At 40.3% G+C, this 17,617-nt stretch overlaps 1 protein-coding gene across 4 annotated transcripts in view; it reads left to right on the forward strand.

Annotated features, from left to right (window-relative positions):
* Rngtt (RNA guanylyltransferase and 5'-phosphatase) overlaps positions 1-17,617 on the forward strand; it is a 225,192-nt gene that overhangs the window by 60,014 nt on the left and 147,561 nt on the right. For all 4 annotated transcript variants that reach the window (XM_051161361.1, XM_051161353.1, XM_051161338.1 and 1 more), the window contains 2 exons: positions 3,766-3,930; positions 5,651-5,719. In XM_051161361.1, coding sequence (XP_051017318.1) covers positions 3,766-3,930; positions 5,651-5,719 — 234 coding nt within the window. The remainder of the gene's footprint in view (positions 1-3,765; positions 3,931-5,650; positions 5,720-17,617) is intronic.

Genomic DNA, 17,617 nt, shown 5'->3' on the forward strand with positions numbered 1-17,617 from the left:
TATGCTTGTAGAGGGTGTTGATCCTCTGCAGCTGGAGTCACAGACAGTTGTGAGCTGCTTTGTTGGTGCTGGAACTTAAAGCTAGGTCCTCTGGAAGAGCAGCCAGTGTTCTTAACCACTGAGCCATCCCTCTAGCCCCAGAGTATTTTAAAAACTATTTTTTAGGGGCAATGTATTTTACTGTAATAAAAGTGCAGTATTAAAATTCAGGATTACATTAATCCCTTAAGAGCATTTTTTCTGAATATTTTTACTGTATATAAATTAAATTTTTGGTTGATAATTCAAACTAAAGCTTCCAGTGTAAGAACCTCAGGTATTTTCTGTTTCTACCTTATTTTTTGAGATAGAGTGTCTTACTGAACCTAGCGTTCCTTGTTTCGGCCAGGTAGGCTGGACAGAGAGCCCTGAGATTTGCTTCCCTCAGTGTCAGGGTTACAGCGATGCCATGCCCTCCCTGCCTTGCTTTATCACGTGGGTGCTGGGAACCATGCTTGGGCAACATGCACCTTATCTACCGAGCCATCTTCCTAGAGTACACTTTTGTTTTTTGATAAGAAATACCTATAAATCTAAGAGCAAACTAGTGTGTGCCACCTATCTTATTCTCAGTTCTCTTTCCAGAATACCCTCTGCTCTGGATTGAGTGCTTATTGCTCTCTTGGATGGTTTTAAAAACACTTTACCCACCTCGTTAGTATCTCTGGAATTACAAAGCTTACTTTGTATGTAGAGTTAGCTACATATTCTGTGATGGCCAGTTTTTGCTCTTTTGCATTAGTTTTTGAGATTTACTGCTTAGTGTGTGTAGAGTTAACTGTTCATTTGAATTTTTCCGAGGCATTTTGTTCTGTAATAGAATTTGACCCTTTCTTTTGATGTGCAGCAGGGTTTCTGCTGTTTGCTTTTCCTTGTGTGCACCTGTAAGGTTCTCTAGGACAGCTCTCACTATTGGGACATACTCTCTCAGGATTTTTTTTTAATGCACCTGCATACATGTGTGTGTGTGTGTAAAAGAACTAAAAGATTTTAGTTCCCCCCCACCCCCCAGATTTTAGTTTTTCACCTAGTTGTCTATCTTTTTTCTTCTAAATGGATTGAATTATTTATTTCTTTTGGATGTGAGTCTTCTCTTTGGATCTCTGTGTAGCAAATAGCACTATTTTCAATTCAGTGTCTATGGACACAAAGAAGTGATGTTTTAATGAGACTGGATTAGAGGGCCTTCTCAAAAAGTATGTTTCAGGTCTTGTTTAACAAATTCATCCATCCATACTTTATTCTATAAATGGTTTAGTTATGCTTTTCACCTAAAGTTTATAATTGCTCATTTAGTAAATATTAGGTATATACCTATTACTGTTCTTCATGGTTTAAAGACACCTACTTTTCACAGTTCTATTGTTAGGATATATTTATAATGGAAAGCATTACATTTCATCATTTAACACTGGAACGTTCACTGATTTATTATCTTAACTTATACTGCTAGCCTCCAAATACCTGAGGCTGGGCGTCAGAGAGTTATTTTGGCTCAAGTTATTTTGGTTAGAGAGCCAAAGCCTTAATTAAAATCTTTTTAGTTCTTTCATTTATTATTTTCCTCAGAAAGAATTTAACTGATCATCTTGTATATGCTAGGTTTTGTAGTTATTGAATATAAAATGATAAATAAAACTGATTTCTGATTTCTTCCCTTTATGCTATTTCCATAACAGTTTATTGGTATTTGAGGGCAGCAGAGGAAAATTGTTTAATTTTGATATATTTATTCTATTTGGTTTATTTTTAATATAAATATATTGCATACAAGTTGTTAATGTTAATGGCATATATTGTATACACTTGCTAGGATACGCATATATATTGGATTTAATATCAAAATCAGCTGCAGGAGAATAGAAATGTAAAGAAAGTGCCTGGGCATGGTGGCTTATAGCTTTACACCCAGCACCTGAAAAAGTAGAGATCAGACTGGTCATCATAGCAAGCTCCTGGCCAGCCAGAGCTACACAGTGAGATCCCATCCTTAAAAATTAAAAAAAAAAAAAAAGCTGGCCGTGGTGATGGGTGCTTTTAATCCCAGCACTCAGGGAGGCAGAGGCAGGGGGATCACTGTGAATTTGAGGACAGCCTGGCCTACAGAGTGAGTCTAGGACAGTCAGGGCTGTTACACAGAAACTCTGTCTTGAAAAACCAAGAGGAAAAGAAATGTAAAGAGACAGCGTGAGAGTGCTGTAAGCAGAACAAGAAGGTGTGCCCGAGGAAGAGTGACGCTTGAGGATGGAGCACGCCATGCTTCCCTGGCTGCTGTTGGGTCCTTGCAGAATGGAGGTCAGGAACATGACGTGGTTGGCTGCCATACTTGATGTGTGGAGAAAAGTGTGTCATGGAAAGAAATAGCAGCAGAGTGGTACTAGGGTGGCAGATTACTTCACTGTGGTGTTTGAACGTAGATTTAATGTAGTAGGGCGTCACTTAAGAGTTTCAGTGATGGTTATGGTGGGTGGTATTTTTGCTCCTTTGAAAGAGAACTCCATTGCCAATGTAGTTGGTGTTTGGAAGTGAGGAAGGACAGTGCTTTGAGTGCTTGTTGCCATCTGTTGTCACTGCTCCTCTGGCTGCCCAGTGCTTCCTGTGTATAGTCCTTGTGGATGGGAAGGTGATCTGCTTTCCACTTAGTCTTGTTTTGGTCACATGATACACATTTTAGTAGAGAATTTAGACTACTTATAGATTATTCATTTAAAAACAAAGGGCTTGTTTGGCTCTTTTTACTTTTATAGGTATCTGAGTACTCCTAATAGGCCTAATAGGCAAGCCAATCAGTCGTTTTAGGTTTCCTACCTTGGAGATTGTATAGTCCTACACGGGCTAAGTCCTTGTTTATTAACTTTTCCTCAGTAAATATCCTTTACGAACAGTTGTAGGAATTGTACTTGGCTCCTGCTCACCTTGTATTCACTCCTTGTTCTTAGTTGAATGTAAGTTGTTATCCTTCCAAAGCTGAGAGACCGACATCCTGAAGCATGTGCTGCCCGTCTTAGGAAACGTTAGGCTAGGCAGCAGAGATCGGAAAACGGAACAGGAAGGTAGTGACGGTGTCACAAAACTTCGGTAGTCGTTAAGGCTGTGCTTTCTAACTTAGGCAATTACTGCCAACCAGGGATGTGCTTCAGCTATGTTTATTATGAACATGCGGCTGGATAGGACATGAGTGTACACACACTTCCTGTGGCATTGCTGAAACTCCATGAATGACACTAAAGAACAAGTTTACTGGGAGAGAAGAGATTTCTATTTCTACAGCTATGTGACTTTAAACATATGTAAATTTACTAGTTTCAGATTGAGGATATATCCATGTAATAAATATCTTCTTACTAATGGGATGAAGATTGATCAGTGTCGGTAACTGTGCTATTTTGAGTATACTTTAGTGAATTTGGGTTTTAGTTTTTACTAATATAATTAAATAATAAAATATAGTAATTATATTAATGTATTAATTCATATTTGAAATCTGAGACAGTTTATAATAGATATATATCATTTTCTCTTGCTGCCTTATGTAATTACAATTTAAAAGTAGCTATTGTTAGTCTAATTATTGGGACTGGCATGTATGGTGTGCAAGCTGTTCACTAGACATCTCCAAGGACTGCTATTTGTGTAGACTACATTGTATAGTATTGTAGTCTTAACAGTTATTCTGATAATGTAGTTGTTAGTATTCAAATAAAAAAGAATTGTTTTTTTATTCAGGCACAGCCAGTTGGAGATTGTGATTTTAATATTCGCCTACAGTGTATTGAACGTGAAATTATAAGTCCACGACATGAAAAAATGAAGACTGGGCTCATTGATAAAACACAGGAACCATTTAGTGTCAGACCTAAACAGTTTTTTGACATCAATATTTCAAGAAAGGTAAAATTTGCTTATTTTTTTAGTTGGGAATTTAAGTTCCTTTGCTCAGCTTGTGAGAGGATGACTCCTGCTGACAGGAATGTGGGTGAGGGGCTCCTTAGAGGTGCAGAAGTGATTCAGAAGACCACTGTACCACCAAAGTCCACACCAACATTGCATGGCAGCTCATTAAAGCTTGGACTTGGAGCACAGTGCACAGCCCGAAGGCAGCTCAACAAGTTGGGCAATGTCTTCTCCAAGTGATCCAGTTAGGTTAACCCTCTCTGGGCAGTTGGGCTGGTTCTGCTTCTTCCAGGTCTGGTCTCAGTCTTCTTTGCAGCTCAGCTTCCTTCCTTACTGTGGCAGGGAGAAGCCTAATGCATCTGGTAAATTTCGGGGACTTCTGAAGCTATGTAGAGTTGTTCACCTTCCTGCTTAAGGAACTTCCTGCAGGAGGAAACGTTTCTTTCAATCTGGAGGAAATTGTTATCCAACACTTGCTCTCCCTCTTTCTTTCTAAGTTAGATATTTAGTGTACCAAATTTTTCTCTTATGTGCGATCTGCCAAATATTCTACCATAATTTTGTTCGTATTCAGTTCTAAGTGCTTTAAAGTGTTTTGTTTTGATTTTTTTTATTCATAGATTCTTAGAGTTCATTATTTAGGTTCTGAACATTGGACAGCTTTCCATATTGTGGCTTAGAGATTATCAAGGCCATATTTGGGTTTTAATCTTTTCCCATCATTTATAAGTATTTGGGCTAAGTTAAGTCAGTCAGTCTACCTAGTGTTAATTTCATTTTCCCTTTTAGATGAATGTTACATGTATTCCACAAAATTGTAAGATTGTTTTTTAATGTCCAGAAGGAATGTAAGTGATTATTTTACTCTTGGTACTTCAGAGTTTATTTTCCTTTTTATTTATAGTAAGTTGAAGATTTTAATATATAGTAAATTTTTACTTAGGTGAAGTTTCCTCCTCATGTGTATCCCTAAAACCTATGAGTGAATTGAAGAGAAATGTGTGCAGTTTTGAACAGTCCTAAAATATGGTCATGTTGCATAGTAATGGTTCTGAGAATCCCAACTTACCAACTCTGCTCACTTACTGATATAGGGGAAACAAAATAAACAAAAACCAGAGGGAAATTTCAAGAATATTACAGTAACATTTGCTGTCTTACTATTATTAACTATTTAGTTTAATCACAGTAAGTGCATTTGCATTACTGTATAACCATCATCAGGTGTCTCTCTCCAGAGCCTTGTCATTTGTATGAATTGAAGCCTAGCTGGGTGTGCTGGAGCCCTTCTGTATTCTCAGCTCTGTGGCAGGGAGGTGGGAGTGATAGAAGTTACAGGTCACCCTGGGGCATGTGAGAGCCTGTCTCAAACCACCAAGACCCAACAGCAAAAGGAAACGACTCTGAAACACATGCATCATCTTAACCCTCCTCAGATTATCTGTCACTGAGCATATATTAACCTTAAAGGAAACAAGCATGTTCAAACTCTAATAAGTATTATTTTCATATTAGAGAAATTAAAGAATAGACTTTGGAAAATGAGATGCCAACAAAGATGAAGTCACAAATTGGGACCTAAAAATCACAGAGTTTTACCCAGTGTTTCTACTTCTCTCATTTCTCGGTTCTTAAATGTTACAGAAAATTTCATAAATCTTAGAAGTTAATTTTAAATGATCATTATATTTCTAAAGAATATATTTTTATTTTATAGCTCCTGGAAGGAAATTTTGCCAAAGTAGTCAGTCATGAAATGGATGGACTTATTTTTCAGCCTATTGGAGTAAGTTCATGTGAGTGCATGAGTGTGTGCGTGTGTGCATTTGTGTGTGTGCACATCTGTGTATGAACATTTTCATCATTAAATTTAAAAGAAATTAGTTTTCAAATAATTCATATGAAATGAGTATTAATTTATATTTCTTTGCTAGAAATCTTCCAATAACATTAATGAGATGCTTATTTTCTCCTGTGGCTTGCTATACCATTTAAGTATTAGTATCTCTAAAACTTGATTTTTTGCAATTGAGGAAAATATAAAAGATTTTGAAGAAGAAAGTGAAGAGAAATGATTTTTGAGTCCTTGTTCCTTGTGGACATTACCATGGTGTTGGTCAGATGAATTCCACTGCCAGCTTTCCCCGCCTCCTCAGCACTGCTGTGTTGGCTCTGACAGTTTTTTGGGTGCCCCTGTTTAGTCACAGTAGAGAGTGTTGAGCAGGACACTTGCTCTCCACTCAATAACTCAGGAGCTGCCAGGAAATTCCCATCCTCTAACTAGTGCTTTATACAACATACTTTTCAAAGTATGTCACATGGAACTGAATCAGTTCCTTTCAGGAAATGGCCAGAGATACAAGTACAGAACAAAACCTGGCATGAGATCTACCAATTTGTGCTTTAACACGGTGTTGAAGTTTCTCTGAATATTCAGGTATAAGAACTACCTGTTCTACAGGAGTTACATCCTGGGTTGGAACACCTTCCCGTTTGCTGCATTTCGTCCTCGTTTACTCTGTCCATAGAAATTAGGACCCCATGGGGGCTGGAGAGATGACTCAGTGGTTAAGAGCACTGCCTGCTCTTCGAAAGGACCCGGGTTCAATCCCAGCACCCATATGGCAGCTCACAACTGTCTGTAACTCCAAGATCTGACACTCTCACACCAATGCATATACGTTAAAACTTAAATAAAAAATATTAAAAAAAAAAAAAAAAAGAAGAAGAAATTAGGACTCCTGAGTGAGCTACTGAGGGGTTACAGAGGCATCAAATTAGGCAACTGGAGCAAAGAAAAGGAACTAATAATTTTGAGCACTAGGCATTCAACCCTAGATTATATTGCCTTAAATATATAGTAAAACCTTTAGTGAATATTTAGATACAAGATGCTGTGTTTTTCAGGATCCCTTGTTAAATAGAGGAGGAAAAAAATCTTCACTTTGGCGGTTGAAGGAGGAGAAATGGAGTAAGGTGGAAGCGAGGGACAGTAATTGTAGAGGATACTCTTAGGAAGGTGGAGTTTGGGTCTTTGAGTTCCATTATTTTTCAGGTTCAATCTTCTAGAATAAAAGAAGTAGTCTAAATATAACAGTAAAAATAGAACATTTTAGTGTTTGAAGTTCATCGCTCAGACCTATACTTGTATAAGATGTGGCTAAGGGAGAAATGGCTGTACAGGGGTCTGTGCTGTGGCTTGCCTGTAGACTGTGCATGCAGACAGGCTTCCAGCAGGGGGCCCTTGAGTCAGTGGCAACCCTGACTGGCCTCTGAATTGTGAGCTAAAGCCAACCTCTCCTCCTGTGCTGTTTTTGTGAGATACTTTGTTTCAGCAGAGACAGTAATTAACACAGAAAGCCTTTTTTCTGGGATGTTTAGTAAAATCAATTGGATTATAACTCTGTTTCCTGTTTGGTTAACTGTGATTTTTGTTAGAGCTTTTTTGTTTGTTTGTTTGTTTTTGTTTTTGTTTTTGTTGTAGAGGAGTTTATTAAATGAGAATGGGGGGAGCGGGGAGAAGGAAAGGGGGGAGGCGTACCCCAGAGAGAGACAGAGGCAGAGACAAGAAGAGTAAGAAGAGAGTAGAGAGAGGGTAGAAGGGGGTAGAGAGAGAGGTTAGAGCTTGTTAGAGCTTTGTAATTGATACCTATTCAGGCAAGTCTCCCTATTGGTCAGAATTTTCGTAAATATTTGTAGGTGTTTGCTTTAACAGTCAAATTTCAGAAACATTTGCCTTATTTTCAAAGTTTTTTTTGTGGGAATAGTTTAGAGTTTGGATTTGGAGACAATCAGTATAATAAATCATCATCTCGCTGCTATTCTGATCCTTAAGTTCAGTTAGGCTAGTTTGTAAGTGTTTGTGAGTTCTGTTTTGGTAGTAAGTAGAGTTTGCCGCCATGTTTGACACTTGATGTACTGCCGTGTTGGATATTTGAAGCAGGATCTCATAGCTCAGGCTGGCCTGTTATTTGTCATCAGTCCTACTAATGCAAGTGTTAAGTCACCATGCCTGGCAGGCAGCTGCATTTTTTGCTTATTTTCTTCCAGACTTGGATTGACATTAGCTCTTTCCAAAGAGCTAATTTTAAGGAACCAGTGTTTTTTTCTGTCTATGGTGAGATTATGTTTCTCCTTCCCACCCTCTTCCATTCCTTTCTATTTCAGTTCTTTTTTAAATTTCATTTTATTAATTTATTCTTATCACATCTCAATGGTTATCCCATCCCTTGTATTCTATTTCAGTTTTTAAAGGCAGGGTTTTATGTAGTATAAGCTGGCCTCAACTTGCTGTGCTGCCAGGGCCAACCTTAAAATAACTCCTAATCATGCCTCTCCTTATCCAGTGCTAGGGTTACAGGCGTGATGCCACCAAGTCTGTCAGTATTGCTACTTTCATGGTGACTTAATGCTTTTCACATTCTAGTCAGGGTCATGCACCCCCCACCCCTTCGCGCGCATTTCTTTCTCTAGCTAGACATTGCCCTGTACTGTGATCATCAGTATTTCTTTCCTGAGCCAGAACTGACATTTTGCAGTACTTTTTAGTATACCAGCTCCATTTTGGGTTTGAAGGGACATGTTCAGAAATTTGCTGCCTTCTTTAGCCTTGCAGCATAGCTTTTCTGCTTGGGATTCCTTTTAATTATCTCATACTGTTTACTGTTTTTTCATGGATAAGTACTTCACTGAGATTTGTGTTTTCTGATTTTTTTGGTTTTTTTTTTTTTTGTTGTTGTTTTGTTTTTTTGTTTTTTTCAAGTGTCCTTGAAACCTTGATGTTTTAGGAGCCAGTCTTTTTGCTTTTAGGTCCTATTTAGCGCTTTAGAGTCTTTCCCAGTAGTCTCTACCGTGCTTATTACCTGCTACAGTTTTATGATTCAGACCTAGCTCTTTAGTGTCAATCCAGAAGGCAGCTGAAAGGCACAGTAAGTAAACATTGCTGCTTAAGACTATTGATCAAAGTGCTTGGAGTTTGAAAGTTTTTTTATCTTGTCATATATATGAAATGGATACCATCCTTCATCTCCACATTTCTTTTTAGGGCTTAGCTGCTGTGAGCTTCCACATCACTGTTCAAACCATCCCTTCTACTGTTTCCTACTATTACTTATTTTTACTAGAGATGTGCAGTGTCTCCCTCCATCCCCAGAGCAGGGCAATAGTGAAAGAACTCCCAGGTGTGGGAGGGGGCGGAGTCCTAAGGGAGGAGTGACAGGCCTTCAGATCTTCAGTGATCATGAAGCCGATTGAGGTTCAGCACCTTCCTTTTAAATTCTTCTTGTCCCTAATCTTTGTGATTGTTTCAGATTGGGTGTGTATTGTTTCATTGTTATAGTTCATAGCTTCTTAGCTGTATTGTCCTTCAATTCTAGTCCTGTTTTTCTAACCTTAAAAAAATTATATTGTGGAAAATGCCTCATTTGGGGAAACTGATGGAAAAGAGACCCATATTAACTGATTGAATCACAATCATGGCTGCATAATGACATTATACTCAACAAAGGACTGCTTATAAGACAGTGGTGTATGGCTGGACAGATGACTCAGTGGTTAGGAATACTTGCTGCTCTTCCAGAGGAACTGAGTTTGGTTCTGAGCACCACATCTGGTAGGTAATTCACAGTTGCCTGTGCCTGCTTCTGTCTTAATGAAGTTGATCCCATCCGTTTATAATACTGCATAGGGTTCTTGTGGGGATGTCCATTAGGTCTGGGTGGACTCCCCTAGACCATGGATGAGTACCTGCCAGCTGTCGTCAGGCAGGAGGGCAGCAGGATTATGGCTGTGGGCTTCTCACACTGGACTTAGGGTGATTCAGGAGTAGTGCCTGACTCTGGGTTGCACAGGCCTTAGACAGCCAGTGGTCTGCTGGTCCTCACGGGCAAGCCTCACCGGTGGGGTACTTGTGTATAAGATCCTAACCCAGGTTAGCGTGTTTGCTTCTTTTACTAGAATAGCATTAACTGTGGCCGCTCTTAGACAGGTGGGTCATCCTGTGGCTGCTGAGGTATGCTAAGAGTGTTTCTGTGGCCCCACAGTTTGGGTTAAAAGCTCTTTTGCACTGTTTTTTGTTTCATGGACAGATGGAAAGGGTTTGAGATATCTGGAAATGCTAGGGCTGGAGGCAAAGTCAGATCTGTTTTTAAAGCCTCAAACACTTTTGTTCAGTCTCACTGTCCGAGTGTATGGAGGCCTTCCTGTTTTCCCAAACCGTGCTATTGAGAGAGCCTGTGTCTTAGTCTCCGGAGTTGGGACCTGAAGGACGCAGCAGTCCTTGTCTCGGTCAGGCTTCTTTTGCCTCCCTTCAGCTGGTTTCTGAGATAGGTAGCATCTGATGGGCAAAGTTGGCTTTTCTTAGCTAATGATCTGTAGCCTATCATCTTGTAACTCTTGCAGCAGGGGCCCTTTTACAGCCTTCGGGTTCAGAGGCCAGGAGGAGTCACCTACATATTTTAAGAGTATGGTCTTGGAAGGGCAGGAAGGAGGTCAGAACTTAGTGCCCCTTTAAACAGGGTTGGAGAGTTTTTAAACCTTGGGGAAACCTGGTCACTGTAAGTTGCCTATTGTAACCTGTGTTTGGGTCTGTTCATTCAAAAACAAAGATGGGTTGACTCCCCTCTGCCAAAGGGAGGCTGAAGAATGCATCCTTCAGGTCCAAGACTGTGTATATCTGTTTTTCTGAAAGGCTCAGACTCATGAGAGTGTATGGGTTTGGGAGTGGAGTGGATGGTCTTGACCCTCTTATGTGCTTCCTTAGATCTTGGCCAGGTCTATAATCAGAGGTAGCAGGTTTCTTCACAGGTAGGAAAGGTGTATTTTGGGATCACTGGAAGGGCACTAGGATGCCTGTCTCTCTAAATATGGACTGCAGCTCCACTTTTTGTTCCCAGGGTCATTGGGTATTATTTAATCTGGAAAGGGTTAGCTGAACTGGTTAGTTAAATAGTTATCAGAACTTGGTGTTGTACCAGTTCCAGGCAGTATGGTTGGGTGCCCATACCTCTGAGAATCTTTGTTGTAAATCTGAGAGATGGTCCAGCTGTGTCTTTTGATTGAGGACAGGACTTTCAGCTAGGAGATACTCCTCTAACAGAAGGCAAGCCACCAAAAATTTGCAGGATAAAGCCTAACAGCTTATCAGAGGAGGTGATGGCGGCTCTCAGATGATGCAAAAGATCTCATCCAGACAGGAGTAGGAGGTAATCAGGCATGACCAAGAACAAGGTTAGGTTACAACCCCTTACCTCGGTAGATGGAACAGGTAGTGGGCCTAGGGGCTTCTTAAAGACTCAGTATGTCAGCCTGGTGCCTACTGAAAAGTCATTTGCTTTGCCCTCATCTTTTAAGTGTTACCTTAGCCTCCTGGGAGCTTAAAGTGTCAGAGCCTGGGCCCTCCCACCTGTCTAGGTGTCCTGCTTGTACACCGCCTCTCCTCCCCAATTAGGGCACTCATTTTCTCAGTGTCCTTTTTCTCTGCAGTCAGCACATTGGGCTTCCTCTAACGGTGGTCTCCTTGTCTCCTGGCCCATTTCTTACATATTGTGACTGCCTTTTATCTGGATTTTCTCTTAAGTCTACCACTATGGCCCCAGTGTGACTCTTATCCTTCTGGTTCTCAGTTGGGTCTTTGTTGTTAAACACCTTTTGTGTTACCTCCAGCAACTTGGGCCTATCCATAGCTTCAAATCCCTCTGATATCTGGGGTCAGCTGAGTGACAAAGGCAATGTTGGGCACCCACTAATTCCCCATTGCTTCTTGGTCTGTTGGGCACATGGGCATGGTAAACCTCTAGAATGTGCTCTAGGAACACAGCAGGATGCTCCAAGGTCTCCAGTGCAATTTCACTTCCTTTGGCAGGTTTGTGGGCTTCCATGCAGCAGTGGGTTTCTAGTGCTCCCTTGCTTTGGTCAGTGTTTGGATCCCAGTGGGGCTGTTTGGATGGAAATATGCTTCAATGTAATGTGTTATCAGCCAGAGATCCCTCTTCTGATCCCAGGATTGCTTTTATAGCTTCCTGCTTTATGCAGTTCCTTTCTTCTGATGTGAACAGGGTGGCCAGTAACTTGGCTGTCATCCCAGGTAGTCTGGTGGGTATAAAAAAGAAAACAGTCCTTGAGTGAGGTAAGTGCCCACAGTTTCTTAGAAAGGGGGGTGTGTTCTAGGACTTCCAGTTGTACAGGTCACTGATCGAGAAGGGGACATAGACCATAAATGGGAGTGGAGGCTTCTCACTGGGATCCTTCGGCTCAAAGGAGTGAATCTTGAGGACTTGCTGGAGGGGAAGAAGGGCGGCAGCGACTGCTGGGGTCTAGGTTGAGTCAGGGGAGTCCAGGGCATCAGGAATGGGAGTTGAGACCCCTGCTGGATTTAGGGACAGGCATAATTGGGGTCATTGTGACTAATGTGGGGAGGCTTTGTAGGGGAAGAAGAAAAGGCCTCTGGAGCCCAGACTTGGGACAGGCCCACCCTTCATTCAGGGACATAGCGTGGAGGTAGTTTTCTGCTCTGGGTCACTGGATAGAATTTTTGGTGCTTTTTCCCCTTGGGGCTTAGCTACCAGACCCTTGATACCAGCTTTAAGGGAGCAGATTCTGAGCCATAAAGGAGGCTGTTGTAATAGACTCAACCAAACATCTCTGTAGGGAAACTGATCATGCTGGCCAGTTTTCATGACCACCAGCCATACTGCTCAGACCTTTATTGTATATACCTGCGGGCAGCCATTGAACGTCAAAAGAAAGTTGCTGTAATTCACTAAGGATCGAGAGGTGTCCCTGTGAAGGAGTGAGCTGTTTAGAAGCAAAGATGGTGGTAGTTTCACTTTCTGGATCTTAATTCACAACAAGTAGCACACTTGATCAGAAGAGACAGGAACAGGACAGGAACAAACAAAAACAGTAAGACAGATTAGGGGTGGCCACCGTGCATTCACACCTGAACAGACTGGGGGAATCTAGTGACAAGTCATAAAGATTCCAGATACCAGATTGATTAGCAGCCATGTCTGACCTCTCCATGTGCCCAAACAGAAGGTGCCTTAACCAGACTTAACTTCCCGAGGAGGTGACAGACCAGATGACTCTCACTGAAGAAAATTTAGAGTGTCAGAGGGGCTTGCACCCCAGCAAGCACCAATTTCTCCTCTCCTGGAACCCTGGGACATATTCTACACTCTCTACGAGGAAGTCTAAGATGAGACCTGGGTGTTGGTCAAACTGACAGGGTCTTGAACGGATGTTGGTGGGACTTCCAAGTGTTGTAGGAGTAGTGTCCCTAAGGACCACGCAGCATGACCAAAGTTCTGTACCAAGCTTCTGGTGGCTGTGTGGAGAGAAGCACTTCCCAGAGAAGCCTCGAGTGCATTTGACAAGGAACTTTTACAGGCAGAGAACACAAGAAAACTACATCCTTATTGGCAACTGCAGGGAGAAGGGAAGCAAGCAGGCAGTTGAACAGCAGCTGAGAACATGCACTTAGTTGGGGCATTTCAACCCCAAGTTTCTAGAACAGGGTTGGGTACTTTCCCATGGGACTTTTTATGGTGGAGAAGGAAAGTGGGGCGGGGGTGTGTGTGTGTTAATTTCAGATTAAGCCAATGATGGCCTCAGCTGAGACAAGATGGAGGAGCCTTTGCCCTGTCACACAGCTAGCGTTTGGACCTGCACCATTTCAGTTTTCCCACACTGCTAAATTTCCAGGCAGTCAGTCAGTCAGTCTCTGTAGACACAGCTTCCCCCCACCCCCCAGGAGTTTTCATTAGTAGTTTCTAAGCATCACATTTTGTATATGCAGGTGGCCAAACATTATTAAATATTATAAGTATCTTGTAGCCAGGAAATCTCATTCTTGTGATCTCATGTAAATGAGGCTGAGAAGCGGGTAGGACAGCAGTCTTCAGGAGAGAGGAATAACTGGTAAAGGCCATTAAGAAAGAAACTCAGTGGATCAGTTCAGACTATTAGTACCATGATCCAGTTTCGATCTGACATGTAAAAAAGGATTATTATATCTAAAACTAAGTAATTTAGACACAGTTTGACCTAATGAAGTAAAGGTAGCAGATAAAGGAAAAGTATTTAAAATAACCAAAATTTACCTGGCTTTAAAAACTAGGTTGCTCATGTTTTGCCTTGTATTTAGTTATTTGTATTCTATGAGTTATCTTACTAATATTTAAGAGTTAGAAATGGGACTTTGGAAGGAGTCACTGTAGTATTGTCATTCTCCCACCTTTTATTACTAGAATATACATTATTTAATTATTTTCAAATCCTGGCTATCTATAGGGCATTTTGGGTATTAATTAAATCAAGAAACATAAGTACTTAAAATATAAAAGCATGATATTGTTATTAGAGGTTTATATCTTTTGTATTTTGAATGAGAAGAGTTAAGGCAAATCTTTGAGTATTTCTAACTAGAGTAAATGGGTTTAATTTAAAAACTAGATTTTTATTTTGTTTGATCTGAATTACACCCTCTCCCCCGCAGGCCCCCCACCCCCACCCCTATTCTACAATGAAAACACTTGAATCTTTTAAACACTTATTTTGAGTAAGATAGGGGTTAGGGCAAGCAAGCAGTCATAGCAAAATGGTCTGATTAGATGAAAGGACATATATCTTCATTTGTAACATTAAAACCAAAATTTGTATTATTTTATCACTTAGACGTATGCTAGGTAGAATATTAAATATCATAAACATTTTAAAAAAATAATTGAAAAATATTTTTAATATGTTTTTATGTATCCTAAGTGAGAAATGTTTATCAATTCAGTGTACCTGATTGCCAGTGGTGTTAAAGATGAGCATCATTCAGAATTTTCAAAGTCTACATGAATGTACACTCAGATAACGTGAGAAAGTTCACCATTTATAATCTAGGCTTGAGTTAGACGTACCTGATACAATCCTGATCTTTTCATAAAAATGGAGTCTTTGATGTGAAATAATCTGATTTTTTTAATCTTTTAAGGAAGACATTAATTTTGAATTTTAGTTATAAAGTCTTTTTACAATATTTTGTGTTATTTGTTATCTAATAGACTAAATTTTACAAGCCAATTTAAATATTTGTCCATTAAAACAAGGTTTCTTTTTCTTTTCCTTTTTCTTTTTTAAACAAGGGTTTCAATCACTAATTTAGTAGGGGTATTTTAAGTAAGCCTAACTCTCTAAAAGACTTTTTTTAAATGGTTAAAACAATGACTTATTATTAAAAAGAGAAAGACTTCGTTCAGTGGGAAAACATATAATACTAAACTTTAACTATAGGTTTTTGTTTTCTTTTTGTTTTCCCTCTTTAAACACAGTTTATTCTGATTTCCAACTGTCATTGTTTTATTCTTTATTTTTTTTCCATGCGCAATAGATTCTGATGATGCTTTTCCTCTCCCCCAGCTTCTCTCAGATCCTCCCCACCTCCCCACTCACCCTACTCTAGGATCTCTCTTTCTCACTTTAGAAAACAAACAGGAGCCGGCGCACGCCTTTAATCCCAGCACCTGGCTGGAGAGGCAGGCGGATCTCTGTGAGTTTGAGGCCAGTTTGCTCTACAGAGTGAGTCCAGGGCAGCCAAGGCTACACATAGAAACCCTGTCTTGGAAATAGAAAAGAAATGAAACAGGCAAAGAAAAGAAACACACATATAAAACAGAAACCTCACAAAACCACTAACTATAAGAAATAATAAGCAACATCCAATAAGACAAACAGTGCCTAAACAAAGCAGCATGAGATCAGATGTCTACAAAATGCCATTGAGTTTGTTTTGTGTTAGTGTGGTTAATGAGACTTCATCAGAGAAAAATACTTTTCCTGTGTAAGCAGGTGTGAATTGCAGATAGCTTCTTCCTTAGGAGTGGGTCCGGGGACCCTGTCTGGCTTGAGCTTGTGCAGTGCTACCACAGTCTGTGAGTTCATATGTGCACCAGTCCTGTTGTGTCTTGGAAGCCACTGTTTCTTTGGAGTCATACATGCCTTCTGGCTCTTGGGGATTTGGTCCTCCCCTTCCACATAGATCCTGAACCCTGAGGAGTGGAGTTTGATGAAGATACCCTACTTCTGACTTGAATGTTGCAAAATCTATCACTCTCTCCACATCACCAGTGTGTGTGTGTGTGTGTGTGTGTGTGTGTGTGTGTGTGTGTGTGTGTGTGTGTCTGGGTCTGGGTCTGGGGGGTGGTGTCTGTCTTATTTCCCAATACACCTCAAAGGGACGCTTCTGTGATGATGGCTGCATGAGGCACTGATCTGTGGGTATAGCAGAAAGTCATTAGGACTAATTTTGTTGCTATGCTCCTTTAGCACAACAATAAAGAACAATTGCTTTTCCCCTAAGGCCTGTGCCTTTCTAGTCTCAGGTTTTCTTGGCCACCTAAGCAGTGTCAGGCATGGGTTCTGTCTCATGGGCCTTACATCCAGTTAGATGATTCATTACTCCTACAACAGATGTGCCACTATTGTACCAGTATATCTTGCAGGCAGCTAACCATAGTAAATTGTAGGGTTTGTAGTGGGTTGATGGTTACTTTTCTCATCTGGTATCATGCAGAGTACCTTCCAGTACCATGAACACGACTGGGAGGGACAAAGCCTATAGGTAGATACCACCTTGACTGCTTTGTGTTCAATGAGGTAGGAAGGTGTTGTCTTTAGCGATAGGTCTTTACCATCAGTTTGTGGAGAATAACCAATAGCCCTGGCAAATAGCCTGAGCTATTTGAGGATTTTTATGGGACTCTCTGGCCCATAGCCTAGCTAGATGTAACCATCCCTGTCACTGGCGATTTCACTTGGCAAAAGATGTCCTCTTGGGGCATTGTCTCCCCTGTTATTTGGTGATTCCATTTAGATGTTGTCTTGGAGTTTCTGTTGCTGTGAATAGACGCCATGACAATTCTTATAAAGGAAAACATTCAGTTGGGGCTGGCTTAGAGGGTTAGTCTGTTATTATTATCATGGTGGAAATCATGGTACACACAGGCAGACATGGTGCTTTAAAAGGAGCTGAGAGTTGTACATCTGGCAGGCAGCAGGAAAAGAGAGAGAGACCGGGCCTGGCTTGAGCATTTGAAATCTCAAAGTCTACCCCAGTGACACACTTCCTCCAACAAGGTCACACCTAATAGTGCCACTCCCTATGAGCGTATTGGGGCACAGGGTGGGGCAGTTTCATCCAAACCACCATAGATGCCTTTTGTATGTGTGTATATTTTAGGAAATTTCTACAGTAGTAGGTTTGCATATAGCCCCTCAAACGTCCTTTAGTAATACAGGTTTTAAATGCCTGTTTAGTAAAATGATTAAACAAAGTTTCTGTTGTTTTGAGCTACTTTTTGGTAAGCATTACTAGGAGCAAATCAATCCTTAAGAACTACTGTGGTAGAAAACCAAGCATTATTCTTATCTGAGGGTACTGAATTGGTCTTCAAGTTTATAACCTTTATATTATTATTATTATTATCATCATCTTAGTTACAGCCACATCCATTTTAAACAATCTTTGCAACATACTTTAATCTTAATATTATTATTTTCATTACAAAATTTAGAAAACAATTTTAAGTGATTGCTTAGAAGGTTGTAATTAAGACAAGAAAAGATGCTGTCCTAAATATTTATCAGTTATGAATACTGGTAAAGATATAGTAATAATAAAGTAATTTATATATTAAAG

Source organism: Acomys russatus, chromosome 2 (genome assembly GCF_903995435.1).
Source record: "Acomys russatus chromosome 2, mAcoRus1.1, whole genome shotgun sequence".
Lineage (NCBI taxonomy): Eukaryota > Metazoa > Chordata > Mammalia > Rodentia > Muridae > Acomys > Acomys russatus.